At 47.6% G+C, this 25,996-nt stretch overlaps 1 protein-coding gene and 5 pseudogenes across 1 annotated transcript; all 6 read right to left on the bottom strand.

Annotated features, from left to right (window-relative positions):
- Nucleotides 1–62: 62 nt before the first annotated feature.
- Nucleotides 63–7,857, bottom strand: LOC123040085 (uncharacterized; annotated as a pseudogene).
- Nucleotides 7,858–10,701: 2,844 nt separating this feature from the next.
- LOC123164704 (mavicyanin-like) lies at nucleotides 10,702–11,368 on the bottom strand (annotated as a pseudogene).
- A 506-nt stretch (nucleotides 11,369–11,874) lies between these two features.
- On the bottom strand, nucleotides 11,875–13,939 carry LOC123164625 (uncharacterized; annotated as a pseudogene).
- Nucleotides 13,940–15,900: 1,961 nt separating this feature from the next.
- Nucleotides 15,901–16,405, bottom strand: LOC123039978 (mavicyanin-like; annotated as a pseudogene).
- Nucleotides 16,406–18,720: 2,315 nt separating this feature from the next.
- On the bottom strand, nucleotides 18,721–19,247 carry LOC123164542 (mavicyanin-like; annotated as a pseudogene).
- A 2,246-nt stretch (nucleotides 19,248–21,493) lies between these two features.
- LOC123164461 (uncharacterized) lies at nucleotides 21,494–23,777 on the bottom strand. The gene is given in 3 exon segments (XM_044581994.1): nucleotides 21,494–21,553; nucleotides 21,555–21,864; nucleotides 23,269–23,777. Coding segments are annotated over 3 exon segments (879 nt in total).
- Nucleotides 23,778–25,996: the final 2,219 nt, after the last annotated feature.

Raw genomic sequence — 25,996 nt, 5'->3', positions numbered from 1 at the left:
GGCTCGCTGTGCCGTAGGGTCCTCATCTCGACAGTGTGTGCGTTTTGAAATGAGAATGTGATCTATTCTAGAACCATAACTGAATTCTTCAGCTCTAACGGTTTGATTAAAGCAAGTATAAGCTCCCTCCCTGCACAAAACAAATGAAGGAAGCATACGGTACATCGTTAGCATGTGATTATCATGAAGTACACTATAGTTGTAATAATCCTATATAACTATAAAGTCAATCCCCACTGAACATTTTTCCTGCCCTCACAGCCTACCACATCAGCAAATTACTAACTTCTTTTAGTTGGTCAAAGATGGAAACCAGCACTGATACGTGCAAAGTTCTGAGGACATTGTTTAACCAATAGTAAAATGTGTACTTACATTGTTGGTTCTGAGGACATGGTGTCGGTGGGAACGACACCTATTGGATCACAAGAATCCCTACTGTGGTTAGTGGGGCGCGGGGTCGTGAGAAGAGCGGATCAAACAGATAGCACCTGGTTCATTTATCCAGGTTCTGGCCGCGAGGATGTGTAAAACCCTACTCCTGCTTTGGTGGATTGTATATCTGTGTTCTTGAGCTAGCTATGGGGCGTGAGGAGCTCCAAAAAGCCGAATCCTTCCTCTGGTCGCCTCGGGCCTCCTTTTATAGAAAAAAGGGGTTGCCACAGTGGCACACATGAGGTGTAAAGGGTACAGTGCTGCGAGGTTATCCATCGCATCACATGACAAGGCGCATTTAATGCGTCTTGCTTAGGTGTCCTTGCTTTATCGGGGACGGGGGAGAAACCTGTCTCGTCCATCACCGCTCCTTCTTGTGTTGACACGCGCCTTGGCCAGCGACGCCTGCGATGCCATGTAGGTAGGCAGGCAGCTGAGGTGGCCCAGTGGTGGGTCTTCACGAAGATCTGCATGCCGCCACGCGGGTGCCTGCCTAGCTGGTTGGGTCGGCAGCTGCATGCATGCGGTGGTGGAGGTTTAGTCGGCGTGGGCCTGATGGTGGGCCTGCAGGTGTCCTCGGCAAGGGCCTTGCCGGGGCCCCGGCAAGGGTCTTGCCGAGGCGCCTGCTGTCATCCCCGGCAAGGCGCTTGCCGGGGGCCTTGTGGTCTTCCTCGGCTGGGATCCCGCCAAGGGTTGTCGTCTTCTTAGTGCGTATCTGATCTTGAATGTCTTCACAAATATCTGCATGCCGTCACGGGGATGTCTCCCGAATCCTTGCCCTTTGGGGGGAGTGGACTCAAGGGTGATTTGCTCCGTAGGCGCGGGACGAGTCGCCGCGGCAAGTGTCTTGCCGGGGCTGCTAGAACTGTCTCCCGGCAAGGATCTTGCCGGGGGAGTCCGCTTTGTCCCCTTTGCTCTTCATGGTCTTGGCCTTGGCGTCGTTCTAGTTCTCTTGAGCTTCGGTCTTACCCTGGCTCACCTCCCTTGCCTTGCTTGGTGTGGTGGTATCCGCGGCTCAGACTGCCCATGCACAGTTATAGGGGTACAAAAAGTGTGCCCCTCTTTTTGTACACCGACAGGAGCCCCCGGCCTAGGCCACACATAAGCGCAATGCGTTGTTGGGCTAGGCCCAAAAACGGTGCGCGGGTAGGTGGGGCGGTTTTTACCGCGGTAAGATTCTTCGCGCGCTGCGCTTCCCATGATTCCCGTGTGTGGCGCGGCGTGGGGAGGCACGTGTGACGTGGGCGGCATGCATGGGGTTAGTTCCCGCAGGCATGCGTCACATCGTAGTAAAGGGGCGGTTCACGCCTTTCCCATAAACGGTGGGAGGCGTGGAGGCGTGGCCCATTTACTAAATGTGGCTGAGGCGCGGTCTTCAAGGCGTCCACTCCCAAGCAGGGGCGCTGCGGGCAGGGAAGTCGGGGCTGCCGCCGCTGACACCACACGAGCAAGGCCCGGTGGCGCACACCAGCGACGGCGGGAGGGGGCTAAGGGCATCTCCAGTCGTTGGCCCCCCAGGGGGCGTCTAAAAGCGCCGCCTGGGGGTGAGCCGGCGCAAAAAATGGCCCTGGGGGCGAGTCGGTCCCCAGCCGTCGGCCCCCAGCGCCGCCCCCAGGCGCATATTAAAAAAAGGACCGTTCGGCGAAGTTATGATAAAAACTAGTTAAATTTCGGCCAAACATGGCAAATTTTGGTGAAATTCGCGCATTTTTATTACATTAACCTAATCTAAAAAAGAAAAGGGCTGAAGTCGTCGCCGCCGTCGCCGCCATCGTCGTCGTCGGCCTTCTCCTCCTTGACGCAGGCGCCCCTGCTGGACCCCTGCCCGGCGTCACTATGGCGGACTGGCGACGGCGCGTCATCGTCGTCGTCGCTGTCGCATAAGACGACGACCCTGTCTTCAACGTGGCCGCGTCGGCGCTCCTCGAAGCGGCGCAGGGCGGCGCGCTGGCGCTCCTTCTCCTTCTTCCAGCGCTCCTTCTCCATCGCAATGGAGTCCTGGCGCGCCCATTCTAGGGCCGCGTCGTCGTAGTCGAACTCCGCCTCCACCGGCGCCAGCCCCGGCTCCGTCTTCACCAGCGCTAGCCCCGACTCCATCTTCGGCTTGAGGAAGCGCGGAGGAGCCGACGAGGAGGGGGCGCGCCGGCCGCCCTCGTTGATGACGATGCCGACGCTGCGAGTGCGCCGACCGATTGGCGTCTCCGCCGCGGGCTCGGCCTTGATGCCGAGAAGCGCCAGAGAACCGGAGGAGTGGGAAGATGAGCGAGAGGAGGAAGACGAGGAGGAGGCGAACCTCCTTGGCGCCCATGCGCCTCGGTGTTGCGACGGGGCGGCCCCCGTCGCAGGATAGGTCAACGGCGGGTTGTTGCCGCTGTCGAGGTGCGTCAGCACGCCCTCCAGCGTGCGGCCCGGGACGCCCCACCACAGGTGGCGCCCCACGCTGTTCTTCACGCCGCTGACCACCGGCGCGTCGTTGGTGGAGGCCAGGCGCTGCTGCTGGCGGCACTGAAAGTACGCCGCCCAATCCGCGTGATTGCCGGCGGCGTACTGGGGGAGGGAGCGCTCGTCGTCAGTCAGGGAGGCGCGCGCGACCTCGACCTCCTCGGCAAAGTACGTGGGCTTCGCCACGGCGTCGGGTAACGGGGGAACGGGCACTCCCCCGTCGCTGAGCCGCCACCCCGTCGGCCCGTATGTCCGGCGGCGTCGGGATGTTCGCCTGGAATAGGAGCCAGGACTCCTGTTCGCGGAGCGAACGCCGGCCGAAGCCGTTCACCGCCGCCTCGTCTCCGGGGAAGCGCTCGGCCATGGCGACGGGCTCGGCGGTGGTAGAGAGGGAGAGAGAGGGGCTGCCGGTGGCGCTCGGGAGAGGAAGACGGAGACGGAGAGAGAGGGGCTGGGCGGCGGCGAGGGGCGAGTCTGGTGTGGGCACCGGCGAGAACCGCCGGCTTTTATAGCCGCTCCGCGCCGTGTGTACGCGCGCGAGGGAGGGAAGGCGTCGGCGCGCCGTCCCGAGACGCGCCGCCCGTGAGGAATCAATGGCAAGGCTGACCGGCGGCAGCCTTGCCATTGATTCCCCGCGGGAACCGAGGCAGTTGGGGGGAAGACGAGCCGCCATGTCCCTGACGCGGCTGGCCCGTGGCTTTTTCGCGCCAAAACAGTTCGCCCCGGCACCCCCAGCGCGCCGGGTTCGGCCTGGATCCGCCGGCGCTGTTTTTGGCTCAGGCCGGCGAAAATCGGGCTCCTAGGGACGTGACTGGGCCGTTTTTCAGCGCAGGTACAAAAAAACACTTGGGAAGGCTTTTCTGAGGGCGCGGCTGGAGATGCCTTAAGGGAGGGAGGGGAGCCCGCGTCGCCTCGCTTGGGGGAGACGACACACTGAACCAATGGATACGTCATCCTTGGGACTCCCGACCAGGCATAGAGGCAGGTAGTCGCTGAGTGCAGTGATTGAGACTCATCTTTGAGAGGATTATAAGAAATGGTTGGGCTCTTTCTCGAGAAAGAGTAGGGACTCGGGTAATTGGCATAATATAGTGGAATGGATAAAACTTTGTATATACTGATGAAATAACACGGACAATTATGGTGGAATGGATGCACGTACTGTACTGTTCTGATGGAATTGAAAAATTATGATATATTGTAATGATTAAAATATGCTTTTTTGGCAAGAAAAAAGCTCAAAAATCTTTAAACTTATCGGCTTTGTTTAGTCGGCTGTCAAAGAAAATTTATTTTCACCGACGGATAGGACACCCATCGGTGGAGGAGACCTCCTAGTCACATAGCAACTAATTAAGGAGCGCTCGTTCGGGAGCCTTTCAAAAGTCATTTGAGATGGGTTGAGAGCGCTCCATTTGGCGCGCTCTTACCCGCCGTCACATGTCGTGCTCTGGGTGCTTCCTTCAGTTTTTTTTTATTTTTTCACACACATTTTCAGCTTTTTAGATGTTTTTTGCTTGTTTTTTTCGGCCTTTCATTTTTTCACCTGTCTTTCTTAGCTTTTGGCATTTTTCTCAAAAGGCATAGTTTTCTTCTTTAGCTTCAACGTGTTTTCTTCTTCTTTTTTGCTTTCGCAAGATGCACGGATTTGCTTCCGCAAGAGGCACGACTATGTCTCTTGAAACGAAAAAAACATATTCTTTGCTTCCGTGAAAGGCAGAGATTTGCTTCCATGAGAGGCACGGCTGCGCCTCTCGATAAAGAAAAAATTAATGTGTTTTTTTCCTTCCGCAAGAGGCACAGATTTGCTTCCGTGGGAGGCTCGACCGTGCCTCTCAGAAACAGAAAAAATGCATTTCTTTCTGCTGCGAGAGGCACGATTTTCCTTGCACAAGAGGCACAGCCGTGCTCTTGAAAACAAAAAAGTGTTTTCATTTTTTCCTTCTGTGAGAGGTAAGGTTTTGCTTCCGCGAAAGACATGGCCATGCCTCTCGGAAATGAAAAAAACACGTTTGTTTACCTTCTGCGAGAGGCATGATTTTTTCGTCCGGTTTTTTCATGAAAAAGTTCGTCAAAATCTATCAACATGGGATCTACTCCCTCCATTCCGAATTACTTGTCGCAGGTATGGATGTATCTAGATGTATTTTCATTCTACATACATCCATTTCAACGACGAGTAATTTGGAACGGAGGGAGTAGTTTTGAAGATCTAGACACAAGGAATCCAACGATGAATACGGTTCGAGATTTATTTTTTTTAGAAAAGAAGGATGACCCCCGGCCTCTGCATCTGGAGATGCATACGGCCTAAAACGTTTTGAATAAGTGAATTTACGAAAAAGAGAGAAAGTTGTAAGGCTGCGACAAATGACACACATGCAACGCACCATTTGTCACAATCAGAGAAGATGAAAGTGATTTTGAAAAGAAATACTCCTCAATTAATGACTTCATCCTAGTCAGCGCCTCCTGCGCCACAATGCAATCTGGCGCTGAGCCAGTGGCTGCGTGGGCCGGCCCAGCAACAAGAGCAAAGATGGCTTCGACCTGATGAGAGCATGATGAAGATCAACGTTGACGATGGCCTGTCGAGGTCGGGGCGCATTGTGCAGAGATGGGGAGGGAAGGTTTCAAGGTGCTTCTGCTCTTGTTACTTTTGGTCCGAATGAACCTGATATTTTAGAAGCAGCCGCTTGCCGTGAATGGCTTGCGCCAGCGGCTGACCTGAACCACTAGCGAGTTCAAATCGCTTGTGACAGCAGCACTGTGGTGGATGGGATTAACAGATCATGCAAGGGCCCTTACAGCGTCATTGCTCGCGACGTGAAGCAGCGAAGCTCAATGTTTGAAGCTGTGACGATCTGGCATTAACGGCGGGAGTACAACAATGAAGCACATCGTCTTGCAAAGGCGGCATCTTCGCTACGAGTAGGACGTCATGTATTTTTGAACCACCCACCTGTACTCGTAGCTCTGAACATTAAGCAATAAAAACTCCCATTCTAGCTCAAAAAAAAGAAAAGAAAGCCGACCTCTTGTAATTCCTGTTCATGCTTCTTTTTGGCCCAGTTTATTAAGGTTTGTTTTTCTTCATTTATCTTATTTTTCGGCTTATCTCAAACCAGCGCGTACATACACACTTCCTAATGATATAAAAAATTGCAGTGGTGTTTGCCCCACTGGCCATGAAAATCATGTTATTTATCTAGACGAATTTAGCTTTTGCTTGAATTTCTGTTGTATATAATGGGTGGATGTGATGTCATTCCAGTCAAACACATCTTTGGTAAATTTCTTTCATGGTTATAAGCTTGGTTACTATTTGGGTTTTTACAAGAAGATATGTAACGAATGCAATTACATTTGACAAAAGAATTGAATTTAATACACAAAAGGACCATTCTAGGACTGATCAAGGAAAATATAACCGCAATCGCCGTTCACTCTAAAACCCAATAGCAGTTTCAAAAATTCTTAATAAATCTTAGAGGCCCACGCAGCTCATTCGTGCAAGGTAAGAGGTGGAACTAAATTTTAGTCCCACATTGCTAGTTTAGAGAGAGTTGGACCTCTTTATAAGGGAGGTTCTTTCCCCATTAGTATGAGCATGAGAACAAGAGGGACATCCACGCGCGCTCCTCCTCCGCCACACCACGCCTAGTCGCGCCGAGCCGATGTCTAAATTTTTGCCACGCACTACGGGTATACGAAAGGTCACACGAAAACTGAAAATATTTTTGCGAAAGCGGAGTTCGAATGCGAACGGTGCAGCCCTTCGGCTGCTGGCTGTTCGCTTCATCTCCGTCTCTTTGTTTCACCTCCCGTCGCTGCCCTCTCGCCTCCTTCTCTTGCGCCTATAAAAGTGAGGTCGCTCCTCCCAGAAAGACGCACCAAAGCCTCTTCTTCCTCTCACCACAAGTTCCTGAGCACTGCGCTGCTGCTACGTTCTTCCCCATCCTGCTTGCGGCGTGCACCGCAGGTCGGGACAGTAGGCCTCCAAAACCGCACCTTTTGAGTCCTGTATGGGAGAAGGGTGATAAGGTTTTTGGGGAGCGCTCACCGCGACTACTGACTTCTTCGTCACGGACGCCCCGGACTCCGACGACTACTTTCCCGACGACGACTTCTTTCCCGACGTTGACGACCTTCTCGACGACATGGCTGGCGACGATACCGGCCCCAAGTCCAGTGCTACTGCTGCTGTTGTCCCGTACGTGTTCTTGCTCTTTCTGTTAGAAGTTCTCTCGCAGTTCTTTGCTCTAGTGTCTGTCCTACATATGTTAGGTTCTACACTATCTATGCAACCTGTTTTACTATCTGCTTTAGACATGTTTGGTTGCAGTTCATATATGAAGATGTTATTTACCTTCTCTCTGTCAGATTGCATGACTACTTTTATCCATGTTATATCAATCATGCTTTATCTAATATTTCTATTAATAAAATTATTTGGTAAATTGCTCATATTTCCAACATCAACAACTACCAGACCGAGCTGGGCAACCGCAGACTGATCAACGCCAACCACCGCAGCTGAGCTTAATATTGTCTCAGACTGGTAGCGACGCCGGTTCCCTGTCCATCGGCACCGCTGCACAGTCCGCACTTCTTTCGTCTTGATGTTGACCTCGACCTTCATGCCGGCGTTGCAGTACCCGTGAACGCCACATATGAAATACTGTATGCCGACGGCGGCAAGTGGAACAACATCATTACCGGTCGGTAAAGTTGCTACAGGGCTGGAGCCGTTGCAGGAGTCATACCCCGTCTTGCTGACCTCCACCACATTGTGGACGCGGCGGAGTATTGGAACTTGAGCTCATCGCCGGTGGTGAACCCGATTCTCGAAGCCCACTGGGACTAGTTGGTATGAAGGTCCCACGACCCATCCGGCGCATCCACGGTGTGGCTGGCGCCCAGCCCCGTCCCAAGCATGGTCACGGCCACGGTGATCAAGAGAAGAGGTTTGGTCTCCATGGATTAAATCTGGATGGACTAGCCAGCTAACAAGTAGTAACTGACAATATGATGAGAGATGGAAGTTAGCCCTAGAGAAAAAAATTGATTGTATTGTCCGATCAACTAACGAATTGAAGCTCCAAGAAAGCTGGGAGAGAAATGGCTGCAGGATGGATGGTGTGTTGTGAGATCATTGATATTAGCGGGTCGACATATATAGACGATGGATGTGTTCAAGGATCATCGGGTGTAAGCATAAGCGCGTTGACCAGGTGACGTAGAGTAGGTCATCTAATATACATGAATATGACCGTGTGCAATATATATTGCCATCAGTAGACCGGGTCTGGCAAAAAAAAAAACAATTAATTACAAATCCAAAGTAGACTTTGTCCGAACAATTAATTGAGACATCATCAGTAGCCATCAGTAGACCTTGTCCAAACAGTCATCCGGATGCCCATACGAGTGTATTGAACATAAATTAATCAAATATAATATCTAATTAAACATGCTGAACGTGTTAATGTGTGCATATTCCGTCCGTACGTTAGAAATTATACAATTAATTAAGATGTATGCCACTATCAAAATTTGTGGGAGAAAAACATGTCATTTGTTAAAAAAGTACTTCCTCTGTTTCTAAATATTTGTCTTTCTAGAGGTTTCAACAAGTGACTACATTCGGAGTAAAATGAGTGAATCTAAACTCTAAAATATGTCTATATACATCCGTATGTGGTAACCATTTGAAGTCTCTAAAAAGACAAATATTTAGGAACGGAGGGAGTACTAGTTAAGATGAATGTTGTGTTGACCAAATTGTAAAGTTGCATAGTCTAGAGAAATGCCTAGTTTTACTAAAGACAGGTGAAAAAGGAAAAACAAAGATAAATGTAGCAACAGGAAAATCTAAGCTGTCATATTATCAATGAACGGACTAGGGACCCATGTGTCCTCACCCCCCCCCCCCTCCCCTCTCATGCATCACGCATGCATGCGCCACAACACACAAGTGTGTGTGCGCGCGCGCGCCAGTGTGTGTGTGTTGATATAACTAAAGATCCCATCAAATTTAAATTTGTTACCAATTCCATATCGCAACGCATTAATCCGATTGACGATCCATTTCCACCTTTAGCTTCGCGGTGTGAGATCTTCGATAATAGATCTCATGTCGACATGTTTTGACAAAAATGCAATACTTAACAACTTATTGTCACCTAGTTATCAGGTCATTAGCCAATTAGTTGTCATATATCCTATATAACTAAATAGGTGATCTTCACCAATAAATTATTCTTAACATGCAATCATGTATGGAAAAATTCCACCTCAACATGCACCCTTGCATGAGAATTTCATCCAATCATCCTACTTATACATTAAATATAAATATTCTGCGTACTTATAATCAATTTCATATGTGTTCTTATTTTCATTTATCCTAGTGTTAACCCAAACATTCATGTTAAATACAATCAAATCTCATTAGATTAATCAAATTCCACGGGAACGCAATGGGGTATCATCTAGTTATATTAACGATGCTTCGATCCCTACCTGGATCAGTTATGGCTCGATTCAAATAGATATTCAATGCCTGAATGATCTAGTGGTCAAGCGTGATGTCATTGTGCATGTAAGAATACACATTGGTCTTTTATATGCCTTCATTAAGGGTGGTCAAGAAGCCGAAATATGGAAGGGTCCAAAGATTCCCTAAGAAGTTCTGAAGCCAGGTTGCATGGCACTATGGAGGCCTAGTCCAGACAGTTAGTTAATGGAGACATCAAGAAAACTGAGGTTGGTGTGGTTTATTTGACACAGGAGGAGCCCAACACGATTTCATCTTGGGAGATTCCAAGAGAAGCATGACCAAAATTCTAGACAAGCTTGAGAAATACACACAGTGTACTAAACCTAGGGTGGCCCATCGGCTAGGAAGCAGACAATTAATGGGCTGGCCTCAAGGCCCAATAGCCAAGGTGTGGCCTAGGATCCTTGCTCCGCGGGAAGCGCTCCTTTCGGGAGGATCTCATCTTGCCGTGCAAGTCAAGAAGCCCTCATCCAATCCGGACCCTAGGTCGGTTAGCAAAAGGTATAACCTTGAGTCTCGAACACCTTTATAAGAAGAGACCAGGGGTAGTTCGAGGCATCTGACGATAGCATCATTGTCTCGATAGCATTATCACCACATACCCCCTCATACGAGACGTTTTTCCCCATCAATTAAATCCAAAGTAGGAGTAGGCTCTTACCTCTATGATGAGGGCCCGAACCTGGGTAAACTCATCACATGTGAATCCCCTCCGGTACTTCCGATCCCGCGCATCATCCTCTCGGGACTATTGACGGTTTTCAGTACCTTCACTAATTCTTTTGGGACACAAGATGAAAACGAAATATGACAATGCTTTCAAGGCTTGGCAAGCTGAACTCTTGTAATTTCTGTTTCTGCCTCTTTTTGGCTTAGTTTGTTAAGGTTTGTTTTCCTTCATTTATCTTACTTTTTTGGCTGATCTCAAACGAGTGCGTCCATACACTTCCTAACGATATAAAAAGTTGCAGTTGTGTTTGCCCCGCTCGCCATGAAAATCATGTTATTTATCTAGACGAATTTAGCTCTGCTTGAATTTTTGTTGTATATAATGGATGGATGTGATGTCATTGCAGCCAACACATCTTTGATAAAGTTCTTTCATGATTTTACGCTCGGTAATTTTTTGGGTTTTTGCAAGAAGATGTCTTGAATCCAATTATAGTGAATGCAATTACATTTAACAAAAGAATTAAATTTAATACACAAAGGGACCATGCTATGACTGATCAAGGAAAAAAGGACCACAATCATCGTTCACTCTAAAAGAACAACATAAGACCAGCCGCAACAACAATTAGACCGAGTCGGGCCACCGCAGACTGATCAACGCCAGCCTCCGCAGTTGAGCTTAATACTGTCTCGGACTGGCAATGACGTCGGTTCCCTGTCCGTCGGCACCGCTGCACAGTCCGCACTTCTTTGGACTTGACGTTGACCTCGACCTTCATGCTGGCATCGCAGTGCCCAGAGACGCCGCAGATGAAATATCGGGTCCCGACGGTGGCAAGCGGAACAACATCGTTACCGGTCGAGAAAGTCGCTATGGGGCTGGAGCCGTTGCAAGAGTCGTACCCTGTCTTGCTCACCTCCACCATGTTGTGCACATCGGTGGAGTACTGGAACTTGAGCTCATCGCCGGTGGTGAACCTGATTCTGGAAACCCACTGGGAGTAGTTGGTCTGAGGTCCCACGAACCGTTCGGCGCTCCCACGGTGTGGCTGGCGCCGAGCGCCGTCCCAAGCATGGCCATGGCCACGGTGATCAGAATAAGAGCTTTGGTCCCCATGGATTAAATATGGATATACTAGCTAGCTGACTTAGTAGTGACTCAAAATATGATGGGGGTGGAAGTTAGCGCTAGAGAGAAAATTGGTTATGTTGTCTGATCAACTAATGATCACAAGCTCCAAGGAAGCTAAAGAGAGAAATGGCTTCAGGATGGATGGTGTTGTGAGATCATTGATACTAGTGTGTCGACATATATAGGCGATGGGTGTGCTAAAGGATCACCGGGTGTAAGCGCGTTGACCAGGTGACATAGAGTAGGTCGTCTAAAATGCATGAAAATAACATCGTACACGTTATCTCCTGAAACTGATATTATTATATATGCTTGGCTCCATAGCTTTAATAGAAAACTAACAATGGAGAAGATGTGCCCGGTAGCCGTTAGTAGAACGGGTCTGGGGAGAAAATGATTAGTACGTAACCAAATTGTAAGTAGACCATGTCCAAACAATTAGTTAGGAAATCATCAGTAGCCATCAGTAGACCTTGTCCTCCATCGATTCGGATGCCCGCACGAGCGTACTAAACATAAATTAATCCAACATATTCTCTAGTTAAACATTCCAAACGTGTTGGTGCGAATATGTACTACATCGGTACGTCAAATAATTATATAATTAATTAAGGTTCTTCTAAAATAATAATTAAGATGTATGCCACTGTCAAAATTCACGGAAATTCACTATTGATAATATGTTGTGTTGACCAAATTCAAAAGTTGCATAGTCTGCAGGGTAAGGCGCCTCGCTGTTGTCATACAGCTAAAATCATATTTGGCAAAGAGGATTTATAGTTGGTCCTAGTTTTTGGTAGTGAGAGGTAAGTTCACTAATAATTAGTTGTCATATATGTACTATACATTTGAGCTAAACCACGATATTTATTATGGATCAGAGGGGGAATTTTTTTTATCACCACCATTTCTCCTTGAGATGCTCTTGTTTCTTTCTTTTTAGTATGAGTTCCCCTGTTCCATTCCATACAATAAAACCACTACATTTTGCAGTGCGCCCAAATATCAAGGGGTAATCTCTGTAGTCCTGAGTGGGGAACTATACCTTAGGCACATTGGCTTCAACTTGGTACTTACGTCCAAACACTACCACTAAGTATACACCTTAAATATAGAGGAAAACTCTCATAAGAGAACAATTTGAAGCAGGCTCACAAGGTCCGCCCTGGAGAGGTTATAACATTTGTGAGGTGAATGAAAATTCAAAGCAGAATGAAAAAAATATTTATACTAATATTATCTTTTTGGTTACTCATCTCTTAGCCCTTTTCTCTGATACGATAATGTAAAAGTAAATGCCTTTATAGCTGCTAAGATAAAATCATAAATCTACCATCTTAAAAGAAAAACGACGGAGGAAAGCTACGCTCGCCAAAGAGAGAAGCTACAAAGCGACACCGCCATGCTGCATCCGGCCATGGTTTTTGCTGGAACCAGTCAATGAGGACACAAGAACCAACCGTGGTGCATCCCAGGAACCCGACGGCAATAGATGCTGCATACGGTCATCTTTTTTGATGGAATTGACATGTGTTAATGTTGACATGGGGCAGGAGAAAAGCTGCAAAACCTCAGCGACCGTGCAACCATGGTTCCCGCGAGCTACGACGGCGCCGACAGGCATGGAATGGCGGCATGCTTCTAGAAGGGCGGCGAGGTGCTGAGACCCGTCGGCAAAAAAGTTGCAAGCAGTCATCAGAGTAGCTACGACGGTGGTGACCGCGAGCTGCGCATTTTTTCTGGAACTGACAGGCCACAGGTGAAGTCCTTTTGCTGGAATCGGCTCGCGCATTTGCTGGAACCAGAGACTGTAGATGTTGGAATCAGCGACGGTGAGCACCGGCTTGGGGGGGGGGGGGCACTGGCAAGCTGCGTGAGGGGAATGGTGTTGGGCAAGGCTGTGCAAGGTGTGGGGAGGAAGGAGCTGAGCAGCCAAATCAGACGGCCTACACAGGTTGCATTTGATGGCTAGTGCGCGGCCGACCGGCACCAAGCACTGCCCTTATTTATTCCATGATTATATACACTTGATTATAGTTTGGTTTTGCAAGACAATAAGTTAAATCCAATTATAATGGAAGAAATTACATTTAACAAAAAAATTGATTTACAATACACAAATAATGCCCGACACATCAAGAAGAAAAAAACATCACAGTCGTCGGCCACTAAAAGAACAACACGAGACCAGCCGCGATAACGGCCAGACCTAGTCGCACCACCGCACACTGATCAATGCCAGCCTTCGTGGCCGAGCTTAATACAGTCTCGAACAGGCACCAGAGCCGCTTCCCCATCCCTCGGCACCGTTGTACTGTCCGCACTGCCTTTGACTTCACGTTGACTTGAACCTTCATACCGGCGACGCAATGCCCAGGGATGCCGCAGATGAAGTACCGCGTCCCAGTGGATGCAAGTGGGACGATGTCGTTGCTGGTCAGGAACATCGCGATGGGGCTGGAGCTGTTGCAGGCATTGTACCCAGCCTTTCTCACCTCCACCACATTGTGCATGGTGGTGGAGTATTGAAACCGGAGCTCATCGCCGATGGTAAACCTAGTTCTCGAAGCTCACATGGTGTAGTTGGTCTGCAGGTCCCATGATCTGGCCGACACGCCCACTGTTTGACTGGCGCCGAGCACCATCTGGAGCATGGCCACAGCCAGGGTGATCAGGATAAGAACTTTAACCCCCATGGATTAAATGTCAGATCGACTAGCTAGCTAACTGAAAAGATCAGAGCTGGAAGTTAGCACTAGAGAGAAATTTGATAGGATCCAAGGAAGTTATAGAGAGAAATGGCTGCACGATGGAATGTGCTGTAAGATCGTTGATGACACTATGTCAAAATATATAGGTGATGGATTGGTTCAAGCTAGGATCATCAGGTGTAAGCGCGTTGATCAGGTGAGGTATGGTAGGTCTAAGATGCATGAATATGAGAAATAGTACTCCCAGATGAATTTAAATACAAATTGGTGCGTGCATGCTTGGCTCGCCTATTATACTATGATAATCTAATAATAATGGTGACGATGGGATCCATAGCCGAGAGTAGACTGGGTCTGGCAGCAAACCCTCAGGCTGCTATCGATCTGGTGCCCGAGCATGCTAAACAATAATTATTTGAACATAATCTTTGATTAAAAATTATGAACGTATTCGTGCGCGTGTGCATATTTCAACCGCACAATAATTGATTTATTAAGATGTATGTCACTGTAAAAATAGGAAAATAAAATGTAATCGTCTTTTTCAAAGTGTATACAAATTACGTACCATAGCTTTATTATATAGAAAGCGGGATAACAGATAACAAAAGGGCAGTAATAGGCGTTGGTCAACTGAATTTGGTCAAGATCGGTCACCATTGCGCGCCATTGTAATAGGCCATCAAGGACCGTTGATTTCACGAATCGTTCTCTCTCTCTCTCAATACAAGCTTCGCCCCCTTTATAGATAAAGGTATAAACAACCAAACCGATACAAAATGACCCGATGCGAGGCATCGAGGAGAACCTCATAAGCTGATCTAAAGAAAATCAGTAATACTAGCCAAAAATTCTCAAAACGCACTAAGTCCACCTAAGCGCCTAGAGCTAGCAGCCGAGAAGAAGCACATGAAACCCACCACCATGCAGAGGAAGACCCACCCGCACCGACGACGCCCCCGGGAGGGTACCGACACAAAGCGTCGCCACCGTTGCATCAGCCGAAGCTAAGAAAAGTTTCACCTTGAGAGTTGGACGGCAAGGAGAGGTCCAAGGCGACGCCCCAAGAGGAATACAACATCCGCATGCTTTGTCGCCGCCAGCGCCGGAGCGCAAAGCTTTCGCTCGACCACAGCTCCCACGACATCGAGGGAACTCTCACGGGGACCCCACCATGATGGAATGGGAGCAACAGATCCAGATCAGGGCAAAGCTTTCATTGAAGTCATCTGCTCCGCAAGGATCACCCATCACCGTGCACCTCTCCATCCACAGGGCCAAGGTACATCGTCAACACCCGCCACCACATCGCTCACCAGAGAGCTAAGCAACGTAGCCCGTGTCGGGGTTAAATCCGGCGGCTCTCGGGTAAGGGATCCCGAGCTGATGATTTTAGCTTGATGGTAACAGGATGAACAAGGGCTTGGCGAGCTGAACTCTTGTAATTTTAGTGTCTTGGCGAGCAGATTTTGGGACACAAGATGAAAACGAAATATGGCAATGCTTTCAAAGCTTGGTGAGCTAAAGTCTTGTAATTTTCATTTCTTCTTTTTTGGCTCAGTTTGTTGGGGATTGTTTTCTTGATTTATCTTCTTTCTAGGCTCATCTCAAACCAGTGTGTACATACACTTCCCAATAATATAATATTTTGCACTGGGTGTTTACCCCACAGTTTCGCCTTAAAAATCATGTTACTTATCTAGACGAATTTAGCTCTGAATTTCTGTTGTATATAATGGATGGATGTAATGTCATTGCACTCAACACATCTTTGATGCATTTATTTCATGGTTACACGCTTGGTCATTATTTGGGTTTTTGCAAGAAGATATGTTGAATCCAATTATAATGAATGCAATTACATTTAACAAAAGAATTGAATTTAATACACAAAGGGACCATGCTACGACCGAACAAGGAAAAAAGGACCACAATCATCATTCACTCTAAAAGAACAACGTAACACCAGCCGCAACAACTATCAGACCGAGCCGGGTCACCCGCCGCAGCTGAGCTTAATACTGTCTCAGACTGACACCGACGCCGGTTCCCTATTCATCGGCACCGCTTCACTGTCCGCACTTCTTTCGACTTGACGTTGACCTCGACCTTCATGCCGGCGTCACAGTGCCCGGAGATGCCGCAGATGAAATATTGGGTCCCGACAGTGGCAAGCGGAACAACATCATTACCGGTCGGAAAAGTTGCTATGGGGCTGGAACCGTTGCAGGAGTCACATCCCGTCTTGCTCACCTCCACCATGTTGTGCACGACAGCGGAGTACTGGAACTTGAGCTCATCGCCGGTGGTGAACCTAATTCTCGAAACCCACCGGGAGTAGTTTGTCTGAAGGTCCCACGACCCGTCTGGCGCACCCACGGTGTGGCTGGCACCGAGCGCCATCCCAAGTATGGTCATGGCCACGGTGATCAGAATAAAAGCTTTGTTCCCCAAGGATTAAATATGGATCTACTAGCTAGCTGACTTAGTAGTAACTGAAAATATGATGGGGGATGGAAGTTAGCGCTAGAGAGAAAATTGGTTATGTTGTCTGATCAACTAATGATCACAAGCTCCAAGAAAGCTAAAGAGAAAATGGCTGCAGGATGGATGGTGTTGTGACATCATTGATACTAGTGTGTCTGACATATATAGGCGATGGATGTGTTAAGAAGGATCATCGGGTGTAAGCGCGTTGACCAGGTGACAGAGTAGGTCGTCAAAAATACATGAAAATGACGTCATGCACGTTAGCTCCTGAAACTGATATTATTATATATGCTTGGCTCCATAGCTTTAATAGAAAACTAACAATGAGGAAGATGAGATAGGTAGCCGTCGGTAGACCGGGCCTGGGGAGAAAATGATTAGTAACGAAATTGTCAGCAGACCATGTCTAAACAATTAGTTAGGAAATCATCAGTAGCTATCAGTAGACCTTGTCCTCGATCGATCCGGATGCCCACACGAGCATACTAAACAAAAATTAATCCAACATATTCTCTAGTTAAACATTCCAAACGTGTTGGTGCGCACATATACTACATCGTACGGCAAATAATTATATAATTAATTAAGTTTCTTCTAAAAATAATAATTAAGATGTATGTCGCTGTCAAAATTCACACAAATTCACTATTAATAATATGTTGTGTTGACCAAATTCAGAAGTTGCATAGTCTTCATAGTAAAGGCGCCTCACAGTTGTCATATAGCTAAAATCATATTTGGCTAAGAGGATTTATAGTTGGTCCCAGTTTTTGGTAGTGAAAGGTAATTCCACTAGTAATTAGTTGCCATATATGTACTATACATTTGAGATAAACCACGACACTTATTATGGATTGGAGAGAGAATTTTTTATCACAACCATTTCTCCTGGAGATGCTCTTGTTTCTTTTTTTAGTAGAGTTCTCCTGTTCAAGGGGTAATCTCTGCGGTCCTGAGTGGGGAACTATACCTTGGGCACATTGGCTTCAACCAGGTACTTACGTCCAAACACTACCACAAAGTACACCTTAAATATAGTGGAAAACTCTCATAAGAAAACAATTTGAAGCAGGCTGTCCGCCCTGGAGAGGTTATAACATTTGTGAGGCAAATGAAAATTCAAAGCTAAATGGAAAAAAATATTTATACTAAATATTATCATTTTTGTTACTCATCTCATCTCTTAGCCGTTTTCTCTAATACGATAACGTAAAAATAGATGCCCTTTATAACTGCTAAGATAAAATCATAAATCTGCCATCTTAAAAGAAAAACGACGAAGGAAAGCTACGCTCGCCAAAGAGAAAAGCTACAACGGGACACACAATGCTGCATCCGACCATGTTTTTTTTTGTTGGAATCAGTCGTGAGGACACTGGAACCAGCCGTGGTGCATCCCGGGAACCCGACGGCAATAGATGCTGCATCCGGTCATTTTTTGATAGAATTGACATGTGTGGATGCTGAAATGGGGCAGGAGAAAAGCTGCAAAACCTCAGTGACCGTGCAACCATGGTTCCCGCAAGCTACGATGGCGCCGACCGTGCAACCATGCTTCTAGCAGCTTGGCGAGGTGCTGGGAACCATCGGCAAAAATTTTGCAGTCATCAGAGTAGCTACGACGGTGGTGACCGCAAGCTGCACATTTTTGCTGGAACTGATGGGCCCTAGGCGAAGTCCTTTTCATGGAACCGGCTCGCGCATTTGCTGGAACCAGAGACTGTAGATGTTGGAATCAGCGACGGTGACCACCGGCTTGCTGGCGAGATGTTACAACCAGCGCATGCAAATGCTGGAGCAAGACATTTTTTTCTCGAACTAGTGCGAGTGTCAATTGCGAGCATCAACGTGGTAGAAGCCATAGATACTGCATCTTGCCGGCGTGACATGCTGCTAGGGACCGAGGCGACAGGAGGTGCGATGCTGCCTGAGAGGGGGGGGGGACTTGCAAGCTGCGCGAGCGGAAGGGTGTTTGGGCGAGGCTGCGCAAGGTGTGGGGAGTAAGTAACTGAGCAGCCAAATCAGACGGCCTACGCAGCTTGCATCTGACGGCTAGTGCACGGTTGACCGAAATTTGGGCCGGCCGACCAGCACCAAGCGCTGCCCTTTATTTATTGCATGATTATATACACTTGATTATAGTTTGGTTTTGTAAAAAGATAAGTTAAATCCAATTATAATGGAAGAAATTACATTTAACAAAAAAACTGATTTATAATACACGAATAAACATGCACGTCGTGTCAAGAAGAAAAAAGCACCACAATCGTCGGTCACTAAAAGAACAACATGAGACCAGTCGCGACAACAGCCAGACCAACCGCGCCACCGCAGACTGATCAATGCCAGCCGTCGTGGCTGAGCTTAATACAGTCTCAGACCGGCACCGGAGCCGCTTCCCCGTCCCTCGGCACCGTTGTACTGGCCGCACTGCCTTCGACTTCACATTGACTTGAACCTTCATACCGGCACCGCAATGCCCTGGGACGCCGCAGATGAAGTACCGCGTCCCAATGACTGCAAGTGGGACGACATCGTTGCCGGTCAAAAATGTCGCGATGGGGCTGGAGCTGTTGCAGGCGTCGTACCCAGCCTTTCTCACCTCCACCACATTGTGCACGGTAGTGGAGTACTGAAATTGGAGCTCATCGCCGATGGTAAACCTAGTACTCGAAACCCACAGGGTGTAGTTGGTTTGCAGGTTCCATGATCCGGCAGGCACGCCCACCGTGTGACTAGCGCCGATCACCATCCTGAGCATGGCCACGGCCACGGTGATCAGGATAAGAACTATAGCCCCCATGGATTAAATGTCGATCAACTAGCTAGCTAACTGAAAAGATCGGAGCTAGAAGTTAGCACTAGAGAGAAATTTAATAGGATCCAAGGAAGTTGCAGAGAGAAATGGCTACACGATGGAATGTGTTGTAAGATCGTTGATGCCACTATGTCAAAATATATACAGTTTTGCTAGAACTCATCTAGATGAGATTTAATTTGGTCTCATTCACCTTTTATAGCCATTGGATGTGGTGCTATAAGATGCGTGTGTGCTGACGTGGGTTGTATCCGTTCTTGCTTTTCAGGTGAATGAGACCAAATTACGTCTCATCTAGATGAGTTCTAGGTACTCCCAAATATATAGGCGATGGATTGGTTCAAGCTACGATTATCAGGTGTCAGCGCGTTGACCAGGTGAGGTATGGTAGGTTGACCAGGTGAGGAATGGTAGGTGTAAGACGCATGAATATGAGTAATAGTGCTACCAGATGAATTTAAGTACATGTTGGTGCATGCATGCTTGGTTCGCCGACTATACTATGATAATCTAGTAATGGCGACGATGGAATTCGTAGCCGAGAGTAGACTGGGTCCGGCGGCAAACCCTCAGGCCGCTATCGATTCGGTGCCCGATCGTGCTAAACATTAATTATTTGAACATAATCTTTGATTAAAGTTATAAACATATTAGTGCGCGCGTGCATATTCATACCACATGACAATTGCTTTATTAAGATGTATGTCACTGTAAAAATTGGAAAATAAAATGTAATAATCTTTTTTCAAGAGTATACAAATTACGTACCATACCTTTTTTATACAGAAGGAAGGATAACAGATACAAGAAGGGCAGTAATACTTGTTGGTCGACTGAATTTGGTCAAATCGGTCACCATGCACGCCATTGTAATAGGCCATCATGGACAGTTGATTTCACGAATTGTTCTCTCTCTCGAAACAAACTTTCGCCCCCTTTATAGATAAAGGCATAAACAACCAAACCGATATGGAATGACCAGATACAAGGCATTGGGGAGAACCTTAAAAGTTGATCTAAAGAAAATCGGTAATACTAGCCAAGAATGCTAAAAACACACTAAGTGCACCTAAGCGCCTCAAGCTAGCAGCCGAGAAGAAGCACATGGAACCCAGCACCGTGCAAGAGGAAGACCCACCCTCACCGACGACGCCCCAGGAGGGTAACGACACAAAGCGTCGCCACTGCCGCATCAGCCAAAGCTAATAAAGGTTTCACCCCGAGAGTTGGACGGCAAGGAGAGGTCCAAGCCGACACCCCAAGAGAAATACAACACCCATAGGCTTTGTCGCCGCCGGCGCCGGAGCGCAAAGCTTTCGCTCGACCATAGCTCCCACCACATCGACGAAACTCTAACAGGGACCCCACCACGATGGAATGGGAGCACAGATCCAGCTTAGGGCAAAGCTTCCGTCGAAGTCGTCTGCTACGCCAGGATCACCCATCACCGTGCACCTCGCAACCCATAGCGTCAAGGTACACCGTCAACACCCGCCACCACGTCTCTCGACGGAGAGCTAAGCCACGTAGCACGTGTCGGGGTTAAATCCGACGGATCTCGGGTAAGGGGTCCCGAGTTGATGATTTTAGCTTGATGGTAACAGGATGAACAAGGGCTTGGCGAGTTGAACTCTTGTAATTTTTGTTTCTTAGCAAGCAGATTTTCGGACACAGGATGAAAACGAAATATGGCAATGCTTTCAAAGCTTGGCGAGCTGAAGTCTTGTAATTTCTGCTTCTTTTTTTTGGCTCAGTTTGTTAGGGTTCGTTTTCTTCATTTATCTTCTTTTTATGCCCATCTCTAACCATTGTGTACATACACTTCCCAATAATATAAAATGTTGCAGTGGCTGTTTAGCCCACTGTTTCGCCTTAAAAATCATGTTACTTATCTAGACGAAATTAGTTCTGCCTGAATTTTCTGTTGTATATAATGGATGGATGTAATGTCATTTTACTCAACACATCTTTGATAAATTTATTTCATGGTTACTCGCTTGGTCATTATTTGAGTTTTTGCAAGAAGATATGTTGAAGCCAATTATAATGAATGCAGTTACATTTAACAAAAAAAAAATTTAATACACAAAGGGACCATACTACGACCGAACAAGGAAAAAAGGACCACAATCATCGTTCACTCTAAAATAACAACGTAAGACCAGCCGCAACAACTATTAGACCGAACCGGGCCACTGTAGATTGTTCAATGCTAGCCGCCGCAGCTGAACTTAATACTTTCTCAGACTGGCACCAACGCCGGTTCCCTATCCGTCGGCACCGTTGTACTGTCCGCACTTCTTTCGACTTGACGTTGACCTCGACCTTCATGCCGGCGTCGCAGTGCCCAGAGACGCCGCAGATGAAATACCGGGTCCCAACATTGGCAAGCGGAACAACATCATTACCGGTCGGGAAAGTCGCTATGGGGCTGGAGCCATTGCAGGAGTCATATCCCGTCTTGCTCACCTCCACCACGCTGTGAACGGCGGCAGAGTACTGGAACTTGAGCTCATCGCCGGTGGTTAACTTGATTCTCGAAACCCACTGGGAGTAGTTGGTCTGAAGGTCCCATGACCCATCCGGCGCATCCACGGTGCGGCTGGCACCGAGCGCCGTCCCAAGCATAGTCAAGGCCACGGTGATCAGAATAAGAGCTTTGGTTCCCATGGATTAAATATGGATCTACTAGCTAGCTGACTTAGTAGTAACTGAAAATATGATGGGGAATGGAAGCTAGCTCAATATAGAGAAAAACTCTCATAAGAGAACAATTTGAAGCAGGCTCACAAGGTCCGCCCTGGAGAGGTTATAACATTTGCGAGGTAAATGACAATTCAAAGCTAAATAGGAAAAATATTTATACTAAATATTATCCTTTTTGTAACTCATCCATGAGCCCTTTTCTCTAATACGATAACGTAAAAATAAATGCCCCTTATAGCTGCGAAGATAAAATCATAAATCTGCCATCTTAAAAGAAAAACAATGGAGGAAAGCTACGCTCGCCAAAGAGAAAAGCTACAAGGGGACACCGCGATGCTGCATCCGGCCATAGTTTTTAATGGAACCAGTCAGTGAGTACACTGGAACCAGCTGTGGTGCTTCCCGGGAACCCGACGGCAATAGATGCTGCATTCGGTCATCTTTTTTGCTAGAATTGACATGTGTGAATGCTGAAATGGGGCAGGAGAAAAGCTGCAAAACCTCAGTGACCGCGCAACCATGGTTTCCGCAAGCTACGATGGCGCCGACCGTGCAACCATGCTTCTAGCAGCTTGGCGAGGTGCTGGGACCCATCGGCAATTTTTTTGCAAGCAGTCATCAGAGTAGCTACAACGGTGGTGACCGCAAGCTGCGCATTTTTGCTGGAACCGATGGGCCCTAGGCGAAGTCCTTTTCATGGAACCGGCTCGCGCATTTGCTGGAACCAGGGACTATAGATGTTGGAATCAGCGACGGTGAGCACCGGCTTGCCGGCGAGATGTTACAACCAGCGCATGCAAATGCTGGAGCAAGAGATTTTTTGCTCTAACTAGTGCGAGGGTCAATTGCGAGCATCAACGTGGTAGAAGCCAGTGATATTGCATCTTGCCGACGTGGCATGGTGCTAGGGACCGAGGCGACAGGAGGTGCGATGCTGCCCGAGAGGTGGGGGGGGGCACTTGCAAGCTGCACGAGTGGAAAGGTGTTTGGGCGAGGATGCGCAAGGTGTGGGGAGTAAGTAGCTGAGCAGCCAAATCAGACGGCCTACGCAGCTTGCATCTGACGGCTAGTGCGCGATCGACCGAAATTTGGGCCAGCCGACCAGCACCAAGCACTGCCCTTTATTTATTGCATGATTATATACACTTGATTATAGTTTGGTTTTGCAATAAGATAAGTTAAATCCAATTATAATGCAAGAAATTACATTTAGCAAAAGAACTGATTTATAATACACAAATAAACATGCACAACGCATCAAGAAGAAAAAAGCACCACAATCGTCGGTCACTAAAAGAACAACATGAGACTAGTCGCGACAACAGCCAGACCAAGCCGCGCCACCTCAATGCCAGCCGTCGTGGCTGAGCTTAATACAGTCTCAAACCGGCACCGGAGCCGCTTCCCCGTCCCTCGGCACCGTTGTACTGTCCGCACTGCCTTCAACCTCACGTTGACTTGAACCTTCATACCGGCACCACAATGCCCTGGGACCCCGCAGATGAAGTACCGCGTCCCAATGGCTGCAAGTGGGACGACATCGTTGCCGGTCAAGAACGTCGCAATGGGGCTGGAGCTGTTGCAGGCGTCGTACCCAGCCTTTCTCACCTCCACAACATTGTGCACGGTGGTGGAGTACTGAAACTGGAGCTCATCGCCGATGATGAACCTAGTTCTCGAAGCCCACAAGGTGTAGTTGGTCTGTTGATCCCATGATCCGGCCGGCGCGCCCACCGTGTGACTGGCGCCGAGTACCATCCTGAGCATGGCCACGGCCACGGTGACCAGGATAAGAACTTTAGCCCCCATGGATTAAACTAGCTAGCTAACTGAAAAGATCGGAGCTAGAAGCTAGCACTAGAGAGAATTTTGATAGGATCCAAAGAAGTTGCAGAGAGAAATGGCTGCACGATGGAATGTGCTGTAAGATCGTTGATGCCACTATGTCGAAATATATAGGCCATGGACTGGTTCGAGCTAGGATCATCAGGTGTAAGCGTGTTCATCAGGTGAGGTATGGTAGGTCTAAGATGCATGAATATGAGTAATAGTACTCCCAGATGAATTTAGAAACATGTTGGTGCGTGCATGCTTGGCTCGCCTATTATACTATGATAATCTAATAATGATGACGATGGGATCCGTAGCCGAGAGTAGACTGGGTCTGGCGGCAAACCCTCTGGCTGCTATCGATCTGGTGCCCTAGCGTGTTAAACATTAATTATTTGAACATAATCTTTGATTGAAGTTATGGATGTATTGGTGCGCGTGTGCATATTCCTACCGCACGATAATTGATTTATTAAGATGTATGTCACTGTAAAAATTGGAAAATATAGAACGTAATCATCTTTTCTCAAGAGTACACAAATTACGTACCATAGCTTTATTATATACTCCCTCCGTTCCAAATTAGTTGACTTGAATTTGTCTAAATACAGAAGTATCTATACTTGTTTAGTGTCTAAATACATCCGTGTCTAGGTAAATATGGATCAAGTAATTTGGAATGGAGGGAGTAGAAGGCAGGATAACACTTACAAAAAGGGAAGTAATAGGCGTTGGTCGACTAAATTTGATCAAGATCAGTCACCATGCGTGCCATTGTAATGGGCCATCAAGGACAGTTGGTTTCACGAATCGTTCTCTCTCTCTCTCTCTCAAAAAGCTTTCGCCCCCTTTATAGGTAAAGGCATAAACAACCAAACCGGTACAAAATGACCCGATAAAAGGCATTGAGGGGAACCTCATAAGCTGATCTAAAGAAAACCGAGAACACTAAAAACACACTAAGTGCAACTAAACGCCTCGAGCTAGCAGCCCAGAAGAAGCACATGAAACCCACCACCGTGCAAGAGGAAAACCGGCCCCACCAGCGACGCCCCCAGGTGAGTAATGACACAAAGCATCGCCGCCGAAGCTAAGAAAGGTTTCACCCTAAGAGTTGGACGGCAAGGAGATGTCCAAGGCAACGCTTCAAGAGGAATACAACACCCGCAGGCCTTGTCGCTGTTGGCGCCGGAGCGCAAACCTTTCGGTCGACCACAACTCCCAACACTTCGAGGAAACTCTAACGGGGACCCCACCACGACGGAATGGGAGTACCAGACCCAGATCAGCGCAAAGCTTCCATTGAAGTCATCTGCTACACCAGCATCACCCATGACCGTGCACCTAGCCACCCACAGGGCCAGGGTACACCGTCAACACCGACCACCATGTCGCTCCCCGGAGAGCTAAGCCACGTAGCCCGTGTCAGGGTTAAATACGGCGGATCTCGGGTAAGGGGTCCCGAGCTGATGATTTTAGCTTCATGGTAACAGGTTGAACAAGGGCTTGGCGAGCCGAACTCTAGTAATTTCTGTTTCTTGGCGAGCAGATTTTGGGACACAAGATGAAAACGAAATATGGCAACGCTTTCAAAGCTTGGTGAGCTGAAGTCTTGTAATTTATGTTTCTTCTTTTTTTTGGCTCAGTTTGTTAGGGTTTGTTTTCTTCATTTATCTTCTTCTTAGGGTCATCTCAAACCAATGTGTACATACATTTCCCAATAATATAAAATGTTGCAGTGGGTGTTCAGCCCACCGTTTCGCCTTAAAAATCATGTTACTTATCTAGACAAATTTAGCTCTGCCTAAATTTCTGTTGTATATACACTACTAGAAAAAGCCCTATTAGTGGCGCACCTGTTTTCGTTAGTAATGGCGCACTACAGGTGCGCCACTATTAACACGCCACTAGTAACAGATAGTAATGGCGCACCTCTGGTGCGCCATTAGTAATCCAGATAGTAATGGCGCACCTCTGGTGCGCCACTACTAACCCTTAGGTGCTCCACTGGTATTCTCTCTAGGTGCGCCACTAATAGCCTTATAGGTGCCCCACTAGTAATAAAGGAATGTGCGCCACTAGTAAGGACTGAAATGCGCCACTAGTAATGTATTTGGAAAACAAAAAAAATCCAAATTTACAGAAAACAACATATAAGGAAAATAATTTAAAAACAAAAAATGAAATAGAATCATAAT

This window comes from Triticum aestivum, chromosome 1A (assembly GCF_018294505.1).
Source record: "Triticum aestivum cultivar Chinese Spring chromosome 1A, IWGSC CS RefSeq v2.1, whole genome shotgun sequence".
Lineage (NCBI taxonomy): Eukaryota > Viridiplantae > Streptophyta > Magnoliopsida > Poales > Poaceae > Triticum > Triticum aestivum.
The sequence above is the reverse complement of the archived record's forward strand: the minus strand, read 5'-3'. Positions and strand labels throughout refer to the sequence as shown.